The sequence below is a fragment of the Anastrepha ludens genome, chromosome 2 (assembly GCF_028408465.1).
Source record: "Anastrepha ludens isolate Willacy chromosome 2, idAnaLude1.1, whole genome shotgun sequence".
NCBI classification, from domain to species: Eukaryota; Metazoa; Arthropoda; class Insecta; order Diptera; family Tephritidae; genus Anastrepha; species Anastrepha ludens.
The window spans coordinates 141,127,715-141,154,841 of NC_071498.1; the positions used below are offsets into that span (position 1 = coordinate 141,127,715).

The 27,127-nt window shown below is 37.1% G+C and overlaps 1 protein-coding gene across 15 annotated transcripts in view; it reads left to right on the forward strand.

Moving 5' to 3' along the window:
- Positions 1 to 27,127, forward strand: part of LOC128855456 (segmentation protein cap'n'collar) — a 287,928-nt gene that overhangs the window by 199,616 nt on the left and 61,185 nt on the right. For all 15 annotated transcript variants that reach the window (XM_054090379.1, XM_054090381.1, XM_054090369.1 and 12 more), the window contains 2 exons: positions 12,949 to 13,028; positions 14,106 to 14,582. In XM_054090379.1, coding sequence (XP_053946354.1) covers positions 12,949 to 13,028; positions 14,106 to 14,582 — 557 coding nt within the window. The remainder of the gene's footprint in view (positions 1 to 12,948; positions 13,029 to 14,105; positions 14,583 to 27,127) is intronic.

Below are 27,127 nucleotides of genomic sequence, written 5' to 3' on the forward strand. Positions count from 1 at the left end.
TTCAGCCATTGCAGCACGCACGATTTCCATGGTTATTGACGTCGCTGCTTGAACCAAAGATTGTTTGAGCCTGCTGTGAGGCCATCCTCGACAGGCCATGTTCTCCAATTCTGACCACAAACTGTAGGATACAAATCTGAACTTCCAGACGGCCAATCTCCTGCGCCTATGAACCCAGGAGTATTGTTTTTTAGCCACTGCTGGGTGGTTTTTGCCTCATGTGCTGGAGCGAAATCTTGCTGGGAGATCTAACGCTTGCCATTGAAGAGAATACTGCTTCACCACGTCTTCTGAGGCTTCCTCCTAGTACACTTTTGTGCCGATCTTAACAACTTCGTCGCAGAAATGAAGAGATGTAACGCCTTTACAAGGCACTCCCCACCAACCCATTATGGACGGAGGCTGAATGATGGCCACGCTGAACCCTTGGAACAACATTTTTTGCACCTTTAGCAGGGGACAATCAATGACGCCTTTAATTGAGAACAAAAGAGAGCACATGAATCGATTTTCTACTTTCTAAAGACTTCAAGCTGATCAATAGCAAACGTGAAGTGTAAGATGGGATAGGATCAGAAAACTTTAATGAGCTTAGTGCAAGTTTCAGAGGCGGCTTTTGTATACCTTCGATCCTGTCGTTTAAAAATTTATATCCAAAATTTATATCCAAATAAACGTGGTGAACCAACCAATCAACCTAGAGCGAACGAATACAGTAAATAGAAATTTCTTCATTCCCAGGAATTCGTTAACTTTGAGCTATTCTGTCGTACAAAGCCTAAGACAGAATATGATTTTGATAAGATGAAATTAATGTGACTATTAAATGAAAAACGACTGTAAAAAATGGCATCCAAATCTTTAGATTCTTTAACAGATTGAAGTGCAATATTAGAAATGCTATACGAAGTATGAAAGGCAATGGGAATTTTGGAAAAAGTGGCATCACAGCATTCTTTGATATTTAAAGAAAGTTGAGCTTTTTGACACCACACAACAAATTTCTCTATTTATGCTTGAAGCCTGCATTCCTCAGTTGTGTTATTTATATCGGAAAATATTTCTTAATCAACAGCAGATAACAGAAAATTAGCAAAGGGGAAGCCATTACTAACGCCGTTTATGAATAACACAAAGCGTAGCGAACCGAAAACTTCCAAACATTTCCACTTCCCTGAGGCACTCCAGAGCAGGCAATGCAGAATATACCATCAATTGTGACCACACAACGCCTTCCACATAAGTAGGATTTCAATCCTTGCAGGAAAACAGAGTGAAACTCAAGCGAAGATAATTTATATAGTAAAATGTTTTGTGAAACTCTGTCGAATGCTTTGGAAAAATCCGTGTAAATGCAGTTGACTTGCTGCCCTACTGACAAGGCTCTAAAACAATATTCACTAAAAACGGCAACGGTCTAGACATTGTGGACCGTCCAATGACGAATTCATGCATGTAATTAGGCTTCTAATGGCAAATGACATCTTTTCTTTGACAATGGTTTTAAAAAGTTGAGAAGTTGTTGAGTGCTTGAAAATTGTGCGAAAATTTCTTACTTCATTCTTATTGGCGCTTTTAAAAATTGGGGATATATTTGCTAGTTTCCAGCCATCGATGAAAATTGCAGAAGATAATGACTTATTTCTGATTATTTTTAGAGGTGAAATGACTTCCGGACATCTTTAGAAAAATTACAAAAAGCCCATCGAGCTATTACTGAGACGTTGTAAGTGATGAATGCAGTGATGGCAATTATGAGGAATTCTTCCACTCACCACTTTCATTTTCTAGGCGGAGGTCCACGCTTTAGAGCTGTGTGCCAGAGAATGCCTACGGAGAGGCAGGCGCGGTGTCAATATTAAAATTCTCTCTAACAGTCAAGCAGCTCTAAAATCGCTGAATAGTTTCTCATTCCTATCAGGATTGGTCTGGGAATGTTTTAAATCTTCAACACCCTAGCATCAAGAAACGCTGTTACCTTGATGTGGGCTCCAGGACATGAAGCGAATGAAATTGCGGACACTTTAGCGAAAAAGTGGGCAAACACACCCTTCATAGGTCTTGAAACTTTCTATGGGGTAAATAACAGCTTCAGCTGGTGCGTGATTACCATTCGGAATTCACCGAGAGGTCGTTAGTTCGAATCTCGGTGAAGGCAAAATTAATAAAAACATTTTTCTAATAGCGGTCGCCCCTCGGCAGGCAATGGCAAACCTCCGAGTGTATTTCTGCCATGAAAAAGCTCCTCATAAAAATATCTGCCGTTCGGAGTCGGCTTGAAACTGTAGGTCCCTCCATTTGTGGAACAACATCAAGACGCACACCACTAATAGGAGGAGGAGCTCGGCCAAACACCTAACGGAAGTGTACGCGCCAATTATTTATTTTTATTTATTTTAGTTTTAGGATTTATTAACAACCTGAAACTGTTTGAGTAGGCTACATGGCTGCACAATAGATCTATTCAGGTCGCAGTGCATAAACAGCCAATCAATAATAATAATAATGAGGTTTCTTGGTTGAAAAATTTCCGGGTGCCGGGTGCTAACTGCTCCATATCCACATATTAGAATAAGCTAACCTGCCTGAGCTTCGTGTTGCAGTTAATTTATCAGCTTTGGTGTGGTTGTTGTTGAAGTGGTTGAGTATTTCTACTGCAATAATCCTAATTAGCGACCAGCATCGTTTTACTACCAATGTCCTCGTGTAATGATGCGTTTTTTTGTTTTTTTTTTTTGCTTCTAAGTCAGATCCATTTTGTGAGATTCAAGTATAGCAGCAAATTCTTTATCTCGATGTGTGAGATCTCATTAATTTGCTGTAAGAAAGGCTTTATTGTAAAAAAAGCTAGGTCGTGCTCTAGGTAGCCCTGGATATTCACATAACTAGTGGAAAAGACTTTCCTTCACCGCTTCCGCTGGACAGCTTCTGTAGATGGGTTTGAAGGCGAGGTTGAGTCTGGCTGCATGATCCCCCCACCTTCCAATGACCTGTAAGAGTTGTAGTGATGCGTGAATTGTTTGGTCGAGAGCAGCCTAACAGTGTCGAAACTTTTCTTGCTAGCTCATCCGCTTACTCATTACGCCGTATGTTCCTATGACCGGGAGCCCATATCAGAGAAATTTCAAGCCAATGACTAAGCAATTCTACTTCCTCTCTATACTGTAAGATTAGTTTGGATGAAATGGAGTTGAAGTCTAAGGCCTTGATAGCTGCTTGACTGTCTGGAAAGATAGCTACTCTTGCGCCAACTTCCTTCTAGAGTTTTAGTAATTTACAAGCTTCTTTGATAGCTAATAGTTCTGCCCAGAACACGCTGGCGTAGTCAGGAAGTCGAATTGACTGAGATAGGTTGAGCGACTCCGAATGGAAGCCAGCTCTCATACCACAGTTCATCTTAGAACCCTCAATGTAGATATCAATATCGTATTTTCCAATCACCCTTCCTTTGCCCCATTCGGCTCTCGGTGGAAAACGTACCGTAAAGTCTTTCTTGTCGTTAAGGACTGTATAGTCTGATCTGTTTTTGAGCAGCGAGGGTCCCTGTAGGAGGATCTTGTTGTGAGTCTACGATCTTGTTGCCCAGCTACCTAGGTCGCTGAGTCTCACCGCGCTGCAAGTAGCGATTGTTTTTATTAAATATTTAATGTCTAATGGTAATAGCTGAGTTATTACATTGAGCACTTCAGTAGGACTGGTGCTAAGCGCTCCTATGGTTAAGATACACGCTGTTTTTGAATATTTTTCAGCTCGGTTTGGTTGTATTTCTTTGCTATTGCGGGTCACCAGACTAGTGCCGCATACTCGTAGGTTAGTATTGGCCTACAATGGCTGTTTAGGACCAATTGGATAGTTTGGTAGGAGAGTCCACTTTTTAACCCAACATTCTCTTACACGTGTAAAGTGCTATATTCACTTTATTTTTTCTTTACCCTGTACTCTACGTTGGAGCTCCAGCTGAGTTTGGGATCTAAGATAACACCTAAGTATTCTGATGTGATACTCAGAGACAAATTTCCACATCAAGAAAAGAATATGTTTTTCCAGGAAAAACTGCAATAATCCTACTTTATGTGCATTGCAATTTTATAATATACAAACAGTAATTGATTTTGAGCTTTGTAATTACCAAACAGATGATATTTTTTAAAAGACTAAAATGTCTTACGGGTAGAGGCTCATTTCCTAAATATTAATGTTGCTTAAATAAATAAATAAATAAGTAAATAAAAGCAGCAACACTTTAGAGATGCTTAAGCCTCTTAGCTCTTAAGCGACATGCTTAGGCCAGTGCTTCTAAGTACATATACAGCCTTGGCCAAAAGCGTTATATTAGGCACCCCATTAATCACTGAATTTTTCATTTTAAAAAGTGAACAAATATCTTTTATTAAAAAAATGAGTACAAATAAAACGAATTAGTGTTAAAACCATTAATATTTAGTAGTCCACCTTTTGCTTTGATAACAGCAGCAATAATCCTCTGTGACAAGCTTTGCACATTCGGTTTTACTCGTGGCCCTCCACTCGTGAATTAAAGCATTTTTCAGGGCGACGCACGCAAATGAACCTTTCGCCGACACCATCAGCAGCCATACAGCCCCGGTTAATACAGATGCCTTTTTTTGTGGAGGAGAAAAACATCGAAAGCCCATGACCATTATGATTGTCAGTGTGGGATTTTAACCCGAACTAAAATCCCCTCTTGTCCGAACGGTGGCTCCTCCCGGAACTTTGCCGTTAAGTAATACGTCGGAGAGGCCGTTATGGAGTATGTTAACTCAAATCAGTAAGTCTCTGTCAGTACGATAATCTGTGCGGTGTTCGTCTTGCAATGGCTTTTCAACATTTCTATCAGCTTGGAGATTAAGCTGTAGTTGACACAGGTTCGCCTTTCGGATCCATTCTTCATCACGCAGCGTTTTCATTATACGCACTGCTACATCACTTAATGCTCGCTATTTTCCAGATTTATTGCACATTTGCATCGCAAGGTTTGCCTCTGTGGGATGCTCAACAAAAAACCTGCAAAGGTTTTCTCTTTCGGTGTCGAAACGCGTGCACCGGAATAGCACATACCTTGCACTCTCTGTTTTGTCAGGGCAGACCGGACAAAAGGGACTGTTCTCCAAATTAAAGCGGTGTAGATACTTTTCAAAACATCCGTGACCGCTCAGCAGTTGCGTCACGTAAAAGTCAACTTCCGCGTGCTTCCTTTGATACCATTTCTCTATGGCTGGTATCAGTTTGTGCATCCAATGACCTTTTTTTTATATAATGCTGTCTCCTCTATGCTTTACAGTGGGTACCCCACGAAATCTTGTTGGTATTTCTTGCAAGCCCATCGCCTCACGAAGGTCACACCAGGTGTTCCAAATACCTGTAGAATAGGAAAAAAAATCGTTTAAAGGATAAGGATAAGGCAATATTTCCTGGAAATTGGACTAGGATAAGAAGCTATAGTTGTTGATATTCAAAAATGATGTAAACTCAGCTTCCCTACAAAACCTGACTCAATTCGTGATTACGCTCTCACGAAAGGGCTGCAGAGCTATTATAGGTATGCTGACAGGGCAAATGCAGGAAATACAGAGAGGATATTGAGGAAACTTTAGAGCACCTTCTGTGCGTTTGTCCGGCATTATTAAAAACGCGTTTAAAATGCCTGGAAACCCCACTGTTTGAGGGTCTGGAGGACGTCTAAAAAGTGGATCTGTCTACTTTCAATATTCATAGAAGTCGGTCTCCATCTGGTATCGCTAGGGACCGAAAGCTCTATGCGTGGCTTAATGCCAACCAGGCTAACCTAATCTAAGCTTCCCTCGTAGTTTGATTCATCATACAGATACAACATTCGACCAATCTTCCTCCACAAAATGTTGGTATCGGAGAGCCCATTTTAAACGCTTTTTCCACGACTTCTTTGGGGCTTTATATGTATAATATTATATACAAAATGGGTGCGTACACCCTTTTCGGGTGTTCGGCCGAGCTCCTCCTCCTCCTATTTGTGGTCTGCGTCTTGATGTTGTTCCGCAAATGGAGGGACTTACAGTTTTAAGCCAACTCTGAGCGGCAAATATTTTTCAGCTTTTTCATGGCAGAAATGCACTCGAAGTTTTACCATTGCCTGCCGAGGGGCGAATAACTTTTTTCTATCATTTTGATATTTCATACAAGGGATTTTCATCCACGCACTTCCGAATGGCAGTCGTGCACAACCCCTTTCGGCCGTATTTAAGACAAATATCAACTGACCGACTAAAAGGTCTTGGAAAATTGTGTTAACAGAGCTGCCGTGAAATCAGGTGTGAGACAGCTGTATGATACTAAAATAAATTCAGTTTTTTTTTTATATTTTCTTTTGCATTTGCATGTTGGATGATTAATTTAGCGCCACCTTGTGTGTCCTACGATACACATCCATACCCCTACCAATCCTGTCAACTGACAAACGCATCTAATAGCTGCTGACAAATATACAATAAGTATTAAAAACTGCATAGTTTAATACAACAAAAACAAAGAAAAAAACATTCAACAGAAATGCGGATACATTTTTAGTGTTGGTGTTTGTGCGTAGGGGCGAAACAAAGCCAACTACAAATTGAATAATATTTTCATAGGCCACAGTTGCTAGAACACCTTCTGTCTCCACTAAAATGAAGCAGCTTACATAAATGTACACACATACAATTTCTATGTATTACATATATGTGCCTGTGTGTATTTATGGGCATGTAGTGGTGGGAGAAGTGCTGTCTATGTGGGTAAATGCAAAGTAAACAAGAACTTTGAATGTCGTTCACCAATTTGTACAAATGCCCAAGAATTGTTACCACAAAAAAAGTGAAATAATTGAAATAAAATAAAAGCAAATGCATAGTAGAATAATCGAGTGAAAAAGACCTAAAATAACAGCTACAATTATGGTCGAAACACTTAGAAAAATATGGCTACGATGAGCGTCAGAGGGTAAAGTAAATGTGAATGTGAATATTAAAGTACTATGGAGAAATGTAGGGAAAGGTAAGCGGGGGGAAAAAGAAAGGTGGGTGCGCAACACAAAACGAACGGAATATTAGAATAGCCAACAGTTGCTTGATTTAAGGTATTTTAGTTTAGACAAACAGCTTCGTTTTGAAATAACTTACAACAACAAATACGAAATAACACCTTTAATTCATATGCTGCTCTTTTTTTTCTTTTTTTGTTGCAAGCAAAACATTGGCCAGGCTCAGGCGGGGATAAGAATGTTTATTCTAATTTTGACCCTATTCAAGTGTTGCCTTAGCACGAATGCACGATAGCAGCAAGCCTTCTGCCGCCTGCCTGCCTGCCTGCCTGTCTGTCATACCTGACTTGCTTCGCCCACTAAATTTTTTCCACAGAATTTTTTGTGGTGTTATTTTTTTTTTAATTTGGTGTTGCCTTTGTTTACTTAGCGATGTTAAGTAGTAATTTTCTGATAAAAAATATATGTACATAGGCGCTTGTGTTGGCCGTAGATTTTGTCAAACATTTGTTAATGCCCTATGTACTATTTTTTTGTTTTCGAATACCAGCTTTTTGGCTCGATAGTATCGAATATTATATGAAAGTAGGATTTATGGAAAACACTTCCTTCGCTGTCTGGCTTCCTTTGTTTGGGAAGATACATTGCCAAGCAAGTTAGTAATACTGATTCAACTGATTACTTCTTGTAAATAGCTGTTAAGCCAGCAGTTAATCAAAGAAAATGTGCTCAGGGGTCATGAATTGTGTTCTATTGTGTGTATGTTGGCATATGTGCGTGCATTTAGTAGTAGGAGTAGTACAGTGAGTGTTACTAAAAGTCGCATAGAAATATTTTCCAATGCTTACTTTTGCACAGAATTCATTGTAAAGATATTGGCGCATAATCATGCAGAGGTGGTCATCAATATACTGCAACGTCACGTGAAATGCTTCAAAAAGAGAAGAAAGAAGCAACTCGAGCGAAATCCCCGACGAAGTGCCAATCAAATAGCGCAAGAACTGGAAATATCTGACCGTAGCATCCGCCGCATACTGAAAAATGATCTCAAAGTCAAGCCTTACAAGATCCAAAAGGCGCATGATCTCACACCAAAGCAGCAACAAGTCAGACTTGAGAGAGCGAAGGAGCTACTTCGCTTGGCCGAAAGCGGTGAATTTCCAAGCATTGTGTTTTCTGACGAGCAATTCTTTCAAATTTTGCAATTCGTAAACTCCCCCTATCGTTTTGGGACCCACCGTTCATACGAGAATTTGAGTCATCGATTGGCCACCAGGAGCTAGCATCCGCCACAGCTAATTGTTTGGGCCGCTGTAATCGCAAATGGGCACTCTCCAATCGTTTTCATCGAGCCTGGCGTCAAGGTAAATGCGAAATATTATCGGGAAAGTATTCTGGAGGTTGTTTTGAGCCCGTGGGCAGACAAACATTTCGGTGGCAGACTATGGACATTTCAACAGGAGTCGGCACAGTCTCACAAAGCTCCACTGAACCAATAATGGCTAAAAATCAACGTTCCGAACTTCATAATGTCCACTCAATGGCTCTCACATTTACCAGACGCGAATCCGATGGATTATTCTCTTTGAGCCATTTTGGAGAGCGAGGTGCGAACTAAAAGATTCACCAGTTTCGAGGCGCTGAAAAAAGCCATTGCCCGGGAGTGAGCCAAAATACCTTCGAGTCACATTCGGGCAGCTTGCGATTCGTTTCTGGACCACCTCAAGGCCATAGCCAAGGCAAAAGGTGGTCATATTGAGAAAAAGTAAATTGATTCTTAATTTTTTATTATTTTCACACATTTTTTGCTTTGAATTGAATAAAACTAATTTTCCAAACTAAATTTATGGCCGTTTTAATTGATTACACTCCGAGTGCCGAACCCTGTAGGTGTTCGGACGATCTGCTCCTCCTATTCTGTGGTGTGTGTTGATTTTATGCGGAGCTTTTTCATGACAGAAATACACTCGGAGGCTTGCCATTGCCTGCCGAGGGCCGACCGCTTTGAAAAACAACTTTTGCTATTAATTTGCTGTTTCATGTACGGAGTTGAAACCTACGCGCCTCGAATGGTAGTCAGGCACCAAGTCAATAGGCTACGGCGGCCGCCTTCCGATAGGGTGAATAATTTTGCGCCTCCTTCTATTTTACAAGTGAGCATAATAGTATATTAAATCGATGCAGAGAAAAGCTAAAAACAATTATTATTTTTTATTCATACTTAGTGAGCCAGAAATAGAATTATATTTTTATTTTAAATTACTAGAAAATTCTAAAACTATTGCAAATATTTCAAAATCTAAATAAAAAAATAGCAACTGTCCGAGTTTCAGTGGCACTCACTTTAAGTGGCATTTTTCCTGCATGCTTCTAACTGTTAACCAGCCCTTCTTCTTGCGTTAACCTATAAAATCAGCTACCCGCTTGCCTACAAATCTGGCTTGTTGTAGATATGTAATTGCAAACAAAAGTTGCTGCCATGATTTAGCGAAAACTGGTTGGTTTCCTACTGCATCGCCTGACGGCCATTCAAAAGAAATTTATTAATTTTTCATATGCATTTACGTACATACTCGTAAATACAAACCTAGGCTATCATAAATAATAATCGCTTTCTGTCAATGTTGTTGGTTTAGCGAGCGTGTGAGTGAACGTCAAGCGAACTGCATCATCTGCTTCCGTACTTTTTTCTGTGTTTTTGATTTTTGTTTCATATTTATTAATTTTTTTTTTTTTTTCATTTAATTTTGAATTTCGAAATGTGCATTTTTATGATTAATGATGCTTTTGACGGCACAAGCGGCAATTTATTTTTATTATTATTTTTTTTGTTTTTTTTTTTTCATTTCAAATTGTCTTAAATATATTTACTTAGTAACGTTAAATAAGACTGTCAATCTCAGACTAACTGCCCGTTTGGGTGTCCGTCCATGCATTCGTATGCCTACGTGCAATTATCAAGAGACCGATCGTCGTCTTCATGCATTCGGAGCTCTTGCTGTGCCATCGTTCAAGGTGTTTTCATGCTCTATGCATATTTTCCCAAGACTCATTTCATGAAGCCGCGCCATTCATTCCCTTGCTTCTCGACTTTTTGACGTTGCTTACCCATCACAAACGGTAGCAACTACTGGGCGTTATTTGAGTGCATATTTATTTTTCGAAATAACCCTGAGCGCAAATCCCACAGTACCGCTGGGTATTCCCACAACGCTTTTCATAGTGCTTGTATGAGAGGATGTCTGCTTTTTGTTTTGTTTTTTGTCTAATTCCAGCGTGGAAATGAATTCACATAGAATAGAAATATTTTATATAAATATGCATTATTTCGTTATCAAAATAAACTGTGCTGCCTTGTATTTTATAATTTTTATTTTTACCTTCAAATCGATCGCCGCTCTCTTGGGAGTAAACATTTTGTGGTACTCCTGCGATATGCTCTCTCCAAGCACGTAATCGTTGAATGCATACATTAGTATGCATGCTCGGCAACCTTTCTTATTATTTTTAATTTTTTCACTTTTATTATTATTATTTGAAAGCGACTCTCTTCATCAATGCCTCTTCAATGCATTTTTCAATGCAATTTTTTCTTTCTGTCAATCAAAATATTTACATGTTTGCATTCCTCTGCCTTTTCGTGTGTATTTACATACATACGTATGTCTGTATATGTGTGTTGACTCCTTTTAAATTGTTTACTTTGTTGAAGGCGAAAAATCAAATGAGGAATTCAAGTGAGTTCCTGGAAGTGTTCCTTTTGATAAAATTCCCTTTTTTGTATGCAATTTTTTCACAAGTTGAAATTTGTGATGCGCCGCTAAAGATTGAGCTGTAATTTTGTATGATTAAAATGCTGTTGATTCAAGTCATTCCCAAAACTTCTTTTACGCTTATTAAAGCGGGATTCTCGCATACCACCAAAAAATGTAAAATAATAATAATTTGTATTTTTTTAAAGCGGCCACATATCGAGAACTTGGTAAAAGTTCTACGAAGTTTGCCTTTTAAATTTTACACATGAATAATACAATAATAAAAATGGCTTTCTTATTTTTCAAAATATTCTCCTTGGAAGTCAATACTTCAGCATTCGCTTCAACATATTTTCAAAGCACTTTTGCCACTCAGAAGTGGCAAAAGAGTTGTTTCAAAGCTTCAACAGGGCTTCGTGCGTTGAAAAACGTTGACTTCGCATTTTATTTTTGATGTTCGGGAACAAAAAGAAGGAGCGCAATCAGTGCTGTAAGGCGGGCGACCCATTAATTTGAATTTTGAGTGATCCAAAACTCTCTTGTGTGAGCCGATACGTGAGAGCTCGCATTGTCCTGAATTATCCAAACACTTCTGGCAAACAAATGGTGGTGTACCACTCAGAATAGACTGTTTCATGTTTCTCTAGTGGTCAAATTGCGACATGATCAGATTTTTTAGTTTAAGCAAAAAAACAAGAGACCATTTGTTTTGTGGCGTGTTTCTTCTTGGAACACCCATACTGTCGATTGCTATTTTCTTTCCAGTTCATATGCATAGCGCCAAGATTCACCACCTGTTATGAGATTATAGACATGCTCTGAACCACCGATACTGAAATTCTTCAATATTTCTTTCCATCAATCGACTAAGTCCTTTTTTCGGTCATTGTCAAATTATGTGATATCCAACGAGAACAAATCATGTAGGCGACCAGATTTTCATGAAATATTGAATGTACTGGTATACTGGCCCTACTAATGCCCAAGGATATGCCAATTTTGCGATATGTCACTTGCGTTATCAATTGACTCACATCATCGACTATTTCGGGCACAGCAAACGTTTTTGGACGACATTCACGTAGTTCATCCTGCGAGGATTAACGGCCACGTTGGAACTCGTTGTCCCAGCGTTTCACAGTGGCTAAAAGTGGTGCTTCAACGCCAAAAATCGAAGTGAGTTGATCAATGCAATCCTGTTTCGATAGTCCACGTCGAAAATCGTAATAAATCATCACACGAAAATTTTCACGAGTTAATTCGATCTTTTGAGCGAGATGAATTTTTTAATCCACTGAAAAAAGAACAAATAAATAAAAGAGGAAAAAGATAAATAAGTGGAAATATTTAAGTTTATGCCAAAAAAAGACCATACTTTTCGTTAAAAATATCGAATTGCAGCTCATTACATGCGGTGTTGCTACAGTGCAAAATATAAAAGGCCACCCTCGTATGTTAACAAGGGCATGGTTTCGTATATTATGTATGTATGTATGCATTTAAAGGGTGGTCCGTCCAGCGAGTGTTTTTGTTTTTTTGTTAATCATTGAGTTGTATAGGTGTTTTCAAAAGATGACGTTGTTTAGCGGTAAAGTTACAGTTGTCAAATTATCTGCTGTTCTCGCACAAAATTTAACTTAAGAACGCTCTAAGGTTCAACAATGCCTTGGAAATGTTAAGTTAGCTTATCAACATCAGCGTTTAATTCGCCAAACGTTCTGTACGCTGACTGCGAATTGCGAGGTTCGGTGCGATGAAATTTCATGGCTCATTCATGAGGTGTCTTGTCTTGACATACCAGAAAAGTAATGGTATATGTCAGCGAGTGCATATGAAAATAAATATTAAGAACAAAAAAATGGCAGCCATATCGTTGTATAAAAAAATTCACATGCTTCGAAATTCAGCGTTTACTCCGATTAATTAATTGCCAATATTCGTGAAGTGTTGTCAAAGTGAAAGGGCTATGTCACCTTTCATCTATTAGGGCATCTAATATAGATTTTCGTCCTTTTGTTTAATTTTGTAAAATTTTAAATTATTATTTTTTATACAAAGTCTCTCAATAAACTCGGCAGCTGCTCGGCAAAGATCGCGTACCCTAAACTTATTTATTCTTATTATAATATTAACATTGTGTATGTATGTGTAATAAAATTTCCATATTTTACTTTCCAGGTGAATATATCCGTTTACCTCTGGACGAAATTCTTAACGACGTACTACAATTGGCTGAATTCGATAACGATAATAGCGAGGTAATTAAATCCAGTTTATTGCAAACATTTTACAGCACCATCCCTCGCAACTGTGATACCACTTAAGGATGCCCACTTGTCATCACCACTTAGCACGACGAAAAAATTCAAATATATAAACATTGGTCAAAAATTATACGCCAAAAGGTATGAAATACCTAAATACGGAAAGTCTTTCAATAGGAAGCCTTTACAATACTAAAAGTAGCAGGGTGCGAAATTAGTGAAAGTTGACGAGGAATGAAAATCAGGTTCTGTTGTGACAGGCAAGCTGCTCTGAAGGCCTTAGAAACCACTCGCAACTCTTCAAAAACTTTTCAGGAATGTAAATTGAGGCCAAACTCTGTTGCAAGGCGGAATGACTTTGTAGGTGCCGGGATACTGTGGTGCTCAAGGCAACGAACTGGCTAGGTTAGGTTAGCTAGTGCTGGTTACACTTACACCTTTAGGGTTCATTGTGTTGCCAGTCCTATGATAATATTTTATGTAATTCTTAATGCACGTCTTTCCGAGTTTTAACAAACCGTTCAGTCTTTTGTCAGCAATATCCTTCAAGCATGAAAAATATCTTGATCCTAGGCGTATTTGTCGAGTACTGTAAAGAGAGTTAGAGTCCAAACAAACTGGCTAATGAATTGGTAAACTGAGGTGTTTTTGAGTGTCCAATTGGACTGGAGCAACTTTTAGCACCAAATATAGCGGGAATAGTCGGGAACATCAAGACTCTCAGTAATAAACCTCGGGAGAACCTATACCTGCAAAACAGTTAAGTTTTTCCTGAAAAGGCCTGAAAGAGTGGTACAAAAAATTCCTTCTCAGACAACCAGAGGAGTGAGCTACGAGCCCTGCTAGGACTCATTGCGGGGCACAATCCATAGGTATCATCGAAAATTCACTGCGCATCAGAGATAATTTTTTCTGAAAATTTAATATAAAAGGCTTTCTTTTGATGGAATGCAACACGGCTTTGCAGGCAAACGAAGTCTGAATCTTTTTAATGAATAACGAATAACTTTTCTTGCAATATTATTTTTAACAAATACTAACTCATTGTCTCATTTTCCCCCGAAAACACAGTCCAATAACGATTCTGTCGCTTCAACATCGAAAGCTGCGGCTGCCAAGAACAACAAAACCAGCAACGATAAGACTAAATTGGAAACTGGTGAAGAAGTGCTAATCGATAACAACAACACTTCCGTGGATAAAGAAGAAGGCGAGGATTTGAATAAAGGTGCACTTGCCAAAAGTGGCGGCACCACCAAGAACGAAGAGGACAACAACAACGAGGAAGATTATATTGACGATTTCGATCTATCGTTATCGGAGATCGAAGTCAATTCGTTGCCATCACCACTTTTCGATTTAGATGACGAAGCACGCGAAGAACTAGCCGATTTCGATATAATGTTACAATCAGCTGCAGCACCACCACCGCCATTCCATCACCATCATCCGCATCAGCGCGGTGCCGGCATGCAGAGTTATGTTGGCGGTGGAGCAAATAGTGCATTCCATCGACAGGCGACCGGTTTCCATCATGGCCATCATCAGGTAAGTGTAAAAGATGTGCGCCACTAAAAATGGTTGCGCGATTATAATAAACAGTCAGTCATCCGGCGTAGGGGGTGAGTTGAAGATGCATGCAATGTGTGTGTATGTGTGTGAGTGCGACTTGATGCAATCAACGTCAGTTGGAAAAGGTTTGAAATGTGTGCTGTATTATTATAATAAGGCAATTGAAAGGTTAAAAAACGCGCACAAAGATACAAAGAAGAGGATTGGGGCGGTGAGGAAAACAAAATGAAGCACAGAATTTTTCAGGTGCCTGTATTTTCGTTCTTCATACTTAAAAAATGTGTGGTTTTGCTTTGTATTGTATTTCATAAGCATTTTAAGTGGCATGTTGCATCGATTAAGACGAGTTCAAGTTGGTTTCGTCCAAAACAAAAAAAAAAAAATAGCCAAAAAGTATTCTCAGGCGTTCATATGAGCTGACTAATATTAGAAGCAAAAAAAACGTACAATTGTTAAAACTTAAATAAAAAAATATATATAAAGCAATAAAGTAAAATAAAAAATATGTACAAAATAAAAAAGAAATAAATAAAACAAAAATAAAAAGTAATTAAATAAATACAAAATAAGATAAAATAAACAAAAAAAAATAAATAAAAAAATAAAAAAAAAATTAAAAAAAAAAATTTTTAATTTGTGTTTTAAATTTTTTTTTAATTAAAAAAAAATTTAAAATAAGGATGATAAATAAATTAAACAAAAGAAAAAAAAATAAAAATTAATTTAAGAAATGTATTTATATAAAATTACAAAAGTAATAAATAAAAAAAATGAATGAAAAAATAATAAAAATGAATAAACAAATAAAAAAATGAATAAAAAAATAAATAAAAAAACATTAAAATAAAACAAAAGATATCGATTAAGTCGAGTTCAAGTTAGTTTTGTCAAAAAAAAAAATATAAAAAAACAGCCCAAAAGTATTCTCAGGCATTCATATGAGCTGACTAACATTAGAAGCAAAATACTAAAAAAAAAAAATTATATAAACCAATAAAACAAAATTAAAGATAAATAAAAAAAAATTAACAAAAGATAAAGAAAAAACATAAAAAGAGATAAATAAAAAAAAGATAAATCAAAAAAGTAAATAAATAAATAAAAATAATAAAAAATACAACTAAATAAAAAAATAAAATAAAAATAAATAACAAATAAATAAAACAAAACAAATAAAAAGACATACATATATATACATCTATATAAATAAAAGAAATAAATAATAAAAAAAGATATGATAAATCGGGTTCAAGTTGCTTTCGACAAAAAAAAATAAAAATAAAAAAAGTGGCACAGCTGACTAACATTAGAAGAACAAAAAAACTTTACTACTAAAATAAAAAACAAATTAAATACAAAATATATAGAAAAATTAAATTAAAAAGAAAAATAAGTAAATAAAAGGATAAATAAAAAAGTAAAATAAATATTAAAATAAAAAAATAATAAAAAAAGGTAAATAATAAAAAAATAAAAAAATAATAAAAATAAAAAAATAATAATAAAAAATAATAAATAATAAAAAACAAAATTATAAATATAAAAAAATAATAAAAAAACAAATAATAAAAAAAATTATAAAAATAAAAAATAAAATAAAAAATAACAAAAAGTCAAATAAAACAAAAAAATTCAAAAAATAAATAAATTTGAAAAAAATGTATACACATAAAAAACAATAAAAAAAAAATAAAAAAATATGAAAAAAATGTATACACATAAAAAACAATAAAAAAAAATAAAAAAATATAAAAATAAAAGAAGATGAAATTAGCGAATTTTATAACTAAAGAACTTTTTGTGGTCTGCTTTTGTTTAGTCAATCATCATCATATCACTCCCTTTTTAGATTACAAAAAAGCTCCTAAGTATCTCAGCTAAGACTACTGTCTCAGCCATACCAGTTCAACTTATTGATGTCCAAAGCTTACTACAATTAAATATTCATATTCATGTAGATACATACACGCATACATATACATGTACACCTATGTATGGATGTATATATTCAGTTACAAAAAGTTTCTCCGTACACTCGTTTACCTATAGTTCCTCCTTCTTCTGTCTCGGCTACCACTTCAACTTACATACACACATACATACGCATAAATGTATGCCTTGCACTCGTCCGTCAAGGATCATCATCTAAACATACTTACATGTGTCAAGTGTTTTCTTTTTGCTTGAACAGTCAAACCAAAATGAAATGAAATCAAATAAAATAACTTCAAGTAAAAAAATTAGTGTGGAGTAAAATTTCAAGTGTTTGCTCTTGTTCTTGTTAGTGTTGTTTACATTAAGTTTCAGAATAAAATCAGAACGTGAAATACACCAATACTTAGGGAATGTTTTTACTCGAGTTTTTACCTTTTGCTTTCGTTCATAAGTTCAGCTGGTGATACACATTTCTACTCATTCGACAACTGGTCCGAATTTTTTCGCATAGAAGATGTCTTAGCAAGTTTGTCTCAACTTGTAGAGATTCTCATTTGAGTGTTGTACGGCCTTTAGTATTCTTCAGCGATGCGGTAAAATGCAGGTGATTGCAAAGCTGTAGTTAAAGTGGCAAAAGCCATGAAATTACTGTTTAACTGCGCAGCAACAATTCTCATAAGTCGCACACCAACTGCCGCTTTACTATAACGCAATGCGATTCTATTCAGGGTGGTGGCATTCGAGCAACAACCACAATTTTTAAAATAGTAATGTCAAGGAAAAGATAACAGAAAAATGAAATGAATGACAAATAAATAGATACAATTTGTCTGTCGCGCATTCACAACACAAAAACAAAAAACTTTCCGTCATTCCGTTTTACTGGCATTTCTAAATTAAAGGCGAATGGAAAAGGAGGAAACCAAGTACTCTAATCACACCTCTTCTATAGTTGCGCCTTACTATAACTTATGCTTCTGAGAATTTATCAGTCTCAGACAAAGCAAAAGCAAAACGCGATTGCTGAAAGACTGCGAAGTACTTCGGCGGTCGGCAGTCGACAGCTTGGACAGTTTTTGGCAGCGCTTAGAAACTGCCAATATTTTTTACTGCAGAAAAAGAAAGCATCTCAAAACCATCACCGCAACTACAGTTACATTATTTGCCGAAAAGAAAATGTTGCTGCTGCTCCAACTTCAGAATCCGCCAAAAGTTACAGTCAGTCAAATGAAAAACTGTAGAAGCTGCCGACTGCCGAAGTACTGCGGTTTGCTTCAACGGTGGGTTTTTTGCTTTTGCTTCGGCTGCGACTGAGAAATTCTCAAAAGCATACTCGTAAGTTTAAGCAGCAGCCTAAAATATTGTAGGTTTTCGAATGCTGTGTAAAATTATATCATAAATGAGGACTGGAATGACGAACAGCATTTGAATTAGCTTTGCTTCGGTAAAGATTACTGTCCGATTTTGCTTTATTTTTTGTTAAAAAGTCTGTGGGCAATAACGATAGGATATCCTTGGGCATTACTGACATAATAAGCGATATAACAGCGGTTTGTTTACAACGGTGATCGGCGAAAACTGAGCGTGTGTTGGTAATAAGGAAAAAAGCAAGGCAGCCACTGCCCATGGCTACTTCGTCGCCGTTTGAACAACGACTGATTGGAAGAGCGTAAGCATACGGATGGAATGAGCGGGCACAATTATGCTGTCAAATCCCCTATGACGTAGCAGGCAAAGTTATTCTCACTGTTTTGCTTCGGATGGCCAAATCTATCTTGTAATCTATCATTCTTCTAGGGTTTTTTTCCAAGAGTCTTTGCTGAACAATGTTTAATTCATATTTCGACAAAACTTCAAATAATTCATTCAAAGCCTGGCCGATAATTAACGAATCTTCTCGAATGGAAGCTTGTCTAGATGTGGCTAGTTTTTTAATCGTAACAGTTGCTCTGCTCCAATTTATGTTGGAAATAATCGGTTTGGTTGATTTGAGTAAGCACCACAAAAAATTGCACTATCACTTTGAACTTTTTTGGTAAAATATATGCATTATGGCACCCTTACCTGTTTTGCCATTTTGAAAACAATGAAATTTAGTCAATTTGTGATAACGCAAAACACGCTAGTTACCAATAAAATCATTAAACAAAAATATGAAATGATGCTATCTGGCATTCTCGAGCTGTTTGGTCTTTGCTGAGCTAAAATATTTCGATTGATCTTCAATATTTATAGAATTAATCTATCGTCTTCAAAATTTTCAATCCATTGAATTATCTAGTTTGAGAGAAGTAACATGGAAAGTAACCGCGAGAATCACGAGACGCCTGTAAACGTTTGTCAGCCGTTGCTTGCAGCGTATTTTGCGCATTTTTGGGTCCCATACAATATCCAACTCCAACCTGCTAAACAAAGCCAATCAGCTCGACGTGGCGTGAAATTCGAAAGATTAAGTGGCGTGGCAGTGGATAGAAAAAGTCAAGATAGTGTTGCTAGGCAGATCCTGCTTTAGAACCCCTTCCAACAAGATGGCCGAGAGGATTGTGGAGGCTACGTATCCCCTGGAGACGCTCAGCAGAAGCCGAAATGAACTTTCTTGATCTTACGTGGAACGAACTGGGATATAAAGTAGTTGACGCACTATGCTCTAATAGGAGCTAAAGGAAAAAAAGATGTTATTATATTATATTCATAAAATTCACACAAAAGATCTTGCTGTGACTTTCGTTATGACATTTTTTCTATGCGATAACTGCAAAGAGAGCCACAGGTCATCATGATTTATTCAGTTGATTTTTGAGTGGAAAAGCTAATTTTTTTGTCATTTGATGCGCCGACATTCAGCGGCTTCATAGTCACCCAACTGACAAGCGATGAAACACTCAGTTAAACGTCGCGCATGCGCTTGCATACATGCAAAAGCAACTACATATTGCCTCAATAACAAAAACAACTACTTACACTATGTTGCAATTATAAAATTCAGCTCTCGTAATTACTTCATTCCACTGCTTTTCCAAACTATTGTCAAAAAGAAAAATCGTCAAGTTGAAATAGGCAAAACAATTCGGAATTCGCAGAACAAAATGCACACACACACACTTCGACTTTTGGGTGTAGCGTGAAAGATGCGTCAAGGTAGTGAGCTGAGCTGAGGTAAACACGGCACAAAGCGCGCTAATAGGAATGGTCGTCAGGCTAAGCCACAACTCGGAGAAATGACAAATGCAGTCAATGTAGTCATAAAGTCAGTAGCTATTACCGTAAAACCCAGCACTGCTGCATGAGGCCGTAGCCGATACGCACACACAGCAAAAATAATAGTGAAGTATTGAAGAAATGGAAATTTCTTACTGGAACCTGGAGTTACATACTTTGTGTGTCGGATTAAGACAGTTAAGCCTTTGATGTTTGTGCACAGGCGCACACAGCAGGTTCATTTGTTCTAGGTGTGCAATGCAGCAGGTATGCGTGTATGTGTGTTTGTGAATGTGTTCCATGGGGTTGTGCTTGCGAAAGAACGGTCATCACACAAGACTAATGACTGTGGTTGGTTGAGCAAATTTCGTAAAATTCTCAAAATTTTTTACTTCTTGCAAATTTTGATTTTACATTGAATTTTTTGTTTTTACAAAGTACCGTTAAGTTGCTCGATACCAGATACTAGAGAAGTAGGTATGCAAAATGACTAGACATTTGTGGTTTTCACAATATGAGTACGCAAAGACGAGACAAAAAAAAAAAAAAAAAAAAAAAAAAAAACGTGGTTCAAAGAAGGCGCCTGTTTTTTCTGGCCTTACTGCTGGGTTTACTGTGGCAATTTGTTTTCTCCATTTTTGCCACTTTTGTGCATAAATTGTTTGATAATAGTTATCGCTACCGCATTACTTGCCACTGCTTGCTTGCAGACTCACTTTTTGAATATATGGATGTATTTTTTTTTTTTTTTTGAACATATTCGGGAATGCCCATTTGTGCCAACACATGAATTCACCACCTGTGCGAAGTAAAAAAAAATTAAAAAAATATAAATATGTACCTCAGCTATATAAGCAATGAAACAAACAGTTTTTTTTTTTTATGAAATCAAAATACGTACTTAATTTTTTTTTTTTAATTCTAATATAAAATACATTAAAAAGAGGCAAAGGACAAGGCTTTGAGGATGATTTCATAAAATTTCATTTTATTAGGTTGGGTAGCGTTTTACCCGAAGACTTTAATTTAAATAAAAACAACAATTATATCAAGCAGTTAATGCATTATATATTCGCCGATGCTGTTACAACCTCTTCCCACCTCTCGACCAACTTGTTGATGTCGTTCAGCCAAAAATCGCCTGATCTGGTGTCAAAGAAGTTGTCGAGCCAATTTTTAAGAACATCTTTGTTACCGAAGGTAACACCCTCCATATGGTCTGTTAGGGAGCGGAAAAGATGATAATCGATCGGTGCAAGGTCCGGTGGATACGGCTATTGCTGAACTAACTCCCATTCGAGCTCTTGGAGTGCAGCTTTAACGACTCGTACAACATGGGGCCTGGCGTTGGCGTGAAGGAGTATGGTTTGACCATGTCATTCAGGTTTTTTCAATCGAACAGCCTCATTCACGCTGTGTAGCTGGGCAATGTAGTCCTCTTTGTTGACTTTTGCATTCTTTTCGATCATTTCCCAGTGTACCATGCCCTCCCAGCCCCACCAAATACATATCCTGGTCTTCTTTGAATAAAGATCCGGCTTCACTCTCGGCTTTGGCGTATCTCCTGGAGCCACCCACTCCTTTCTTTGCTTCGCATTGATGTATGGGCACCATTTCTCATCTTCCGTGACGATTCCGTCCAAAAAGCGCTGTTTATGACCGCGCATTGCTCGATGGCGAACGAGATGCTGTGAGGCAATTTGAAGCCGACTTTCTTTGTTTTTTCGTTGAGCTCGTGAGGCACCCAGGCTCCCAATTTTTCGGTAAATCCCTTTAAATGAAGGTGATTGAGAATCATTTTATGATCGCAGTTCATTTTTTCCGTCAATTCACGACTGGTTTGGCGACTGGTTTCCTTCAAAAGTGATTTGAGACGTTCTTCATCGAATTCAAAAGGCTTTCCGCTGCGTGTCATTGACGTCAAAGTCGCCATTTTTGAACTTTACAAACCATTTCCGCGATGTAGACTTGCCTGAGGCACCTTTCCCATACACGTCGCAAATGTCCTAGGCTGCTTCGGCAGCTTTTTGACTTCGATGTAGGAAAAAGAAGAGCAGGTGTCGAAAATATTGACGTTTGTCTCCTGGGTGTTCTATTTCTAAGTCTCAAAACTAATGAAAAATTAAATAACTAAAAAATACAATGAACATAGTTTTGTAGAGCAGAAAGAGTTCTATCGAACGAATACTTAATCTTTGCCAAACAGCAAACAAATCTTTGTAAAATAAAAGAAAATATAAAAACGCTATGAACTTATTCCCCAACCCAATACTCTTACCATTGAGAGAATTTCCGTCGAATTTCTGTACGACGCTTTTTGTTTTTATAACCTACGAAATAATGTCAAAGTCTTCAATATTGCCTCGAAAGATATGAAAATTAACGTTTAACTGAAAATATGTACATAAATTTCACGAATTCGGCGTTTAAGTAACGAAATTTTAAAATCTGGAGGCTTGTTCCACTATTCATTCCGCACGACAAAACACGCGTGTTCTAAAACGGTCCCGAGAAAAGCAGTAAATAAACTGAAAATTGTCATTCCCTGCAAAATTACATTACACGAGAGTTGCCAGAGCTTAAATATTTGTTCCGCCTAAAATGTGTTTTGCTGCTTTATATTAAGCGAGAGCTTTCTGTTCCTCCTTATTGACCGTTTTCTTTCGCCTACCTGAGGGGCAGACTCGAAGTAGAAACCTTTAGGGGAAGCTCTTCCTCAGCAGCTGTGCTGCCACGCTTCAAACGCCCGAGTCTGTGCCGACTGCAGTACTTCAGACGGGCAACCTTTTATTGATTTTTGCAGTAGTACTACAACCACTGGGACCCGCATCCGCCCCAGCAGAGGTTTTGGCTTAACATATTTCAGTTGCCGCCGTAGCCGAATGGGTTGGTGCGTGATTACCATTCGGAATTCACAGAGAGGTCGTTGGCTCGAATCTCGGTGAAACACCAAAATTAAAAGAAAAAGAAAAACATTTTTCTAATAGCGGTCGCCCCTCGGCAGGCAATGGCAAACCTCCGAGTGTATTTCTGCCATGAAAAAGCTCCTCATAAAAATATTTGCCGTTCGGAGTCGGCTTGAAACTGTAGGTCCCTCCATTGTGGAGCCAAACACCTAACAGAAGTGTACGCGCTAATTATTTATTTTAGTTTTTAAATTATTTGTTGCATTATGCATTTCGCTGAGGTATTTAATACTCAGTACTGCAGTAGAAATTATTACAGGCTGATGAAAAAATGGCAGTAAAGAAATCACGGAAAACAATTAACGTTTTTTGTGCGACTATTTAAAATATTAACCGCTTCCTCTTACATTTTTTCCCAACGCTCACTTATTTCTCTAATCCTTCCCCTACATTTGCACTTGGCATATCTTTCGGCGCATTTAGCAAAGCACTTAAGTATTTAATTTACAATTTACCTGATGCACAATTGCACATTTGACTGAGTTCTTACTAATTACCGCATGCCAGCGTCGCGATTGAGCAGCACTTCACCGCAAGCGTACGTTGCTCCCCTATTCGGAGTGCTGTTGTAGCAGCCCTGGTGCAAAATTATCAATTCAGTGGCAGTTGCAGGGCGCAAGCGCAGCACTCGACGCTATCACAAAACAACACCCCTTTACCCCCAAACGGCTTGTTGACATCCTTATGCGCGGGTACGTACCTACACGACTCACTTGAGGTGACTTTGTTGGGGCTGTGCTTGGCCTGTAATTAAATGTCAATTTGGCTGCTGTGACTGCTGCTCCCCAGCGCACATGCCTGTCGCTATGTTGCTATTGTTATTGCTTGTGATTATTGCAAAAAGTGTTGGCAACCACTTGGGCGATTTCACACCGCATTGCGCACAATATGATTTAATGAAGCGCTTTATTGCATTCACGCTGAGTTTTTCTTGCGTTTTTTTTCTTCTCAATTTTTCTGTTTTTGTTTTTTGCCACTCAGCCACTCATACTTCATTTATCTGCGTTTATTTTTTTGCGCTATTTAAACCTTTCGGTAAATTAAATATGACAATAATAAAAATTATACGTCTGTATTCTATGTACATATGTAAGAAAAAAAAAAGCAAAGAAAAAAAACAAGAAAAGTTTCACAGCTACACATATTTATGCATACATACGTACACACATACATATATAAGTGACGATTTGATTGCACTTTATCGCATCTCTGTAACGTTTTGCTTTCGGGCTGAATATAATTAATTTTTATTGTTGTTCACATAAATCTAAATGCATTGAGAAATTGAGTTAAAGAAATTTCGCATGCGCGAAAAAAATTGCAATGCTGTATTTGACTAATGTCGCGCAATAAATAGAAATGATAGACAAATATTGAATAATAAAGTTGTTGCATTTGCGCACTTCTCGTAATAGCTGTGTGAATTCTCTCATTCCCGAAACCATCAAACGAATCTCGCTGTCGATGGATTCGTTTTTTTCTAACATATTAAGTGACAGATGGACGCTTCAGCCAGTGTCGTGTCATGTATCTTTGATCTCGTTAATGGCGCAATTGACTGCGCGCCTCTTCTAGAAAGAATGCAGTTTATTGTTCCTTGCCGAAATTTCGTGGTTTTAAATTTTTCGCGTTGGCTTTAGTAGGTCCCTAAATAAAGGGTTTTTTAATAAGAGGTGTTTTTTTTTTTGATATTCAAAGAAAAATGCTATTTTTTAATATAAATGATCGGATATTTATTTCATTATAAAGAGGAAGGTATGCCGTTAATAGTGAAAAATAACATCAGGCAAATGACCATCGCGACCACGCTTACAGGACAATATCCTTTTCATGAAATTTTCCATAACCGAATTGCAACGTGGCTGCCCTATGTCCTCGATACCCTCACGAATTCCATCTTTGAGGTCTTAAATCGACCCTGGGCTGTTGGCGTAGACCTTCTCCTTCACGTGGCCGCAAAGAAAATAGTCACAAGGTGTTAAACCAAAAGATCTCGGTGGCCAATCAGATTCAGATCAATACCATCCAATTCCGGCCATAAAAAATCGTTAATCATCTCTCGACAGCGCAATCCATTATTAGAAAACCCTATATATAGTGCACCATAAAGGGAAGGGATCCTATCAAATGGTGCCTCTCTCCTATCACTTCCACTCTCCTGCTAACCCTGACTGGAGACTGAATACTTCTCAAAGAGAGAAGCTTTAGTGGAAAAAAAGGGAATGAAATAAATAAGTTGAGAAAAATCTAGTTTGAGGCTGGTGGCCTCTTATCAGACATAAATCATTTTGCCACGAATCCAACAATATTGCCTCAGATAAGAACACATCAAAGACATTGGTCCTCGCAATGTATTGCGAAAGATGAGAATCTCATCACATAGAGCCAAAGCGTGCTGTCAAGAAGAATAGAGGAGGTAATGGTACACACCAAACTGTAATGTCACTTTTTAAAGGACTGTAACTCTCTCTCACTCCCTTCCTGACGATATACTCGTCTTGAAGAGCCTTTTGAAGGTGAGTCTAGGAATAGAGTAGTCACAAATCATATGGTGGCCAAACTATGGTCTTTCCATAGCGCCATTTTTTGAGTCTGAGCGTGGAGCCTGCAGCCACGTGTTTCCCTACCAGATTTAGTGCAGGTAAATTGATTAGCACTTCCAACGCTTTTTTTGGGGTAGTCCTTGAAACACCAGAGATGCAAAAAAAAGCTGTTCTTTGGACCTTACTGATGATTTTAGCGTAACTCGCCTTTTGAGCAGATGGCCACCAACAAGTATTAATTATTCATCTTACCGGCAGATTTATCATGGAATGGCGTCGTACATCAGTCATATTTGACACTTGTGAACTAGACAGCTGCAGCATACAAAGAGACGAGCAATGAATGGAGCGCGTAGAGTCCAAAATAAAGATTTTCGTCACTCCAAATATTTTTTTTTTTTTTTTTCATTTAGTAAAAGAAAATTTCAAACAAATAAGCAATGCAGCTCGTAAAGGTCAAAATAAAGATTTCCATCACTCAATTTTTTTTATTTACTAAAAAGTTATTTAAAAAAAATATTCCTTGATTAATTTTACGCCACCTTGTAGTGTAGTAACTTTATGTACACTACGCCATAATTCATTTTACGTACACTTGTGCTCACACAATTAAGTCATTTCAGCTTTGTACAATAAGCGCACTATTTTTTATGGCAAATTTTTTCGTTAAGTTTTTATAAAAAAAAACAAAATATAAGGTCTTATATATGAAGAAAATCCTCAACATCATGTGCAAATTTTTTTTTTTTTTTTTTTTTCAAAATCAACGCGATTTTTTGGCGTCTTCAAACTGCATATCCAGTAGTTGTTTCAAAATTCTGTTAAAAAATTTGGAAATTTTGATGACAATTTTTTGAAATTTGTTAAATTTTTGTGAATTTTATAGAAAGTTTGAAACTTTAATTTAGATTTCGTTTACACGATTTTTATAAAAAATTTACGAAAAAATTTTGGCTTGAAAAATATCGCCAATACTGTGTTATCTTTTCAATTACACTATGGGCCGAAACTATAGCACCCCCATAGTGCATTATTTTTGGGATTGCTGATTTTCTTAAAACAATGAGAACAGAAATAAAAATTGTATGCATATGATTTTTGTTTATGTAGCCTCTTTTAATAAAATAGCATACTTGTGACCAATTTTTTTTTTATTTGAAAAGTTTAGCGTAAAATAGTTCATAGTAGTCGAAAATTCAATGGACAAAATTCAATTACCCCCTATTTTGGTATTAACAAATTCATTTCTATGCTAATATTTTGTAGAAAATCCCTTCTTTTTGATGACTACAGCGTATCTTTTAGGCATTGAAGATATTAAGTTATCAATAAAATCTTGCGATATGCCTCCCTATACTCCTTTCACAGCTGCAAAATTATTACACCACTCAAGCCGAGGAAGCACCACTTAAATATGCCTATTCAGTTTGTTTTTCATATTAAATTATGCATTTACATTCATCTGCCTAACGTCATGGCGAAGGCACGCCGCAATGCCAATCAAACTTCAAACTCATCGGCATCTCATTAAGGAGACGGTCAACCACTTAAGCTTGAATGATAATCGTCATTTCTCTTATAGCTCATAAAGTACATAAATCATGGCGCTGAAATTCGCTAACTTATTTTAAAAAAAAAAACATTCTAAGTATGACCAATTCTTTTGCCTGTACAAGTCTTTCGAATGCACCTGCAATTAATGCAATATTTTGTTATTAGTGTAGAATCAGTAACATTTTTAGTATGCAGGGGAATCTACATAAGTTTTAAAATTTATTTTCTTATTTGCTTCATTTTTCTTGGTTTATTTTCAATGCTACTTGGTAAAATTTATTATATAAATAACTACAATAACACAACTAATTTCCGTAAATAACCA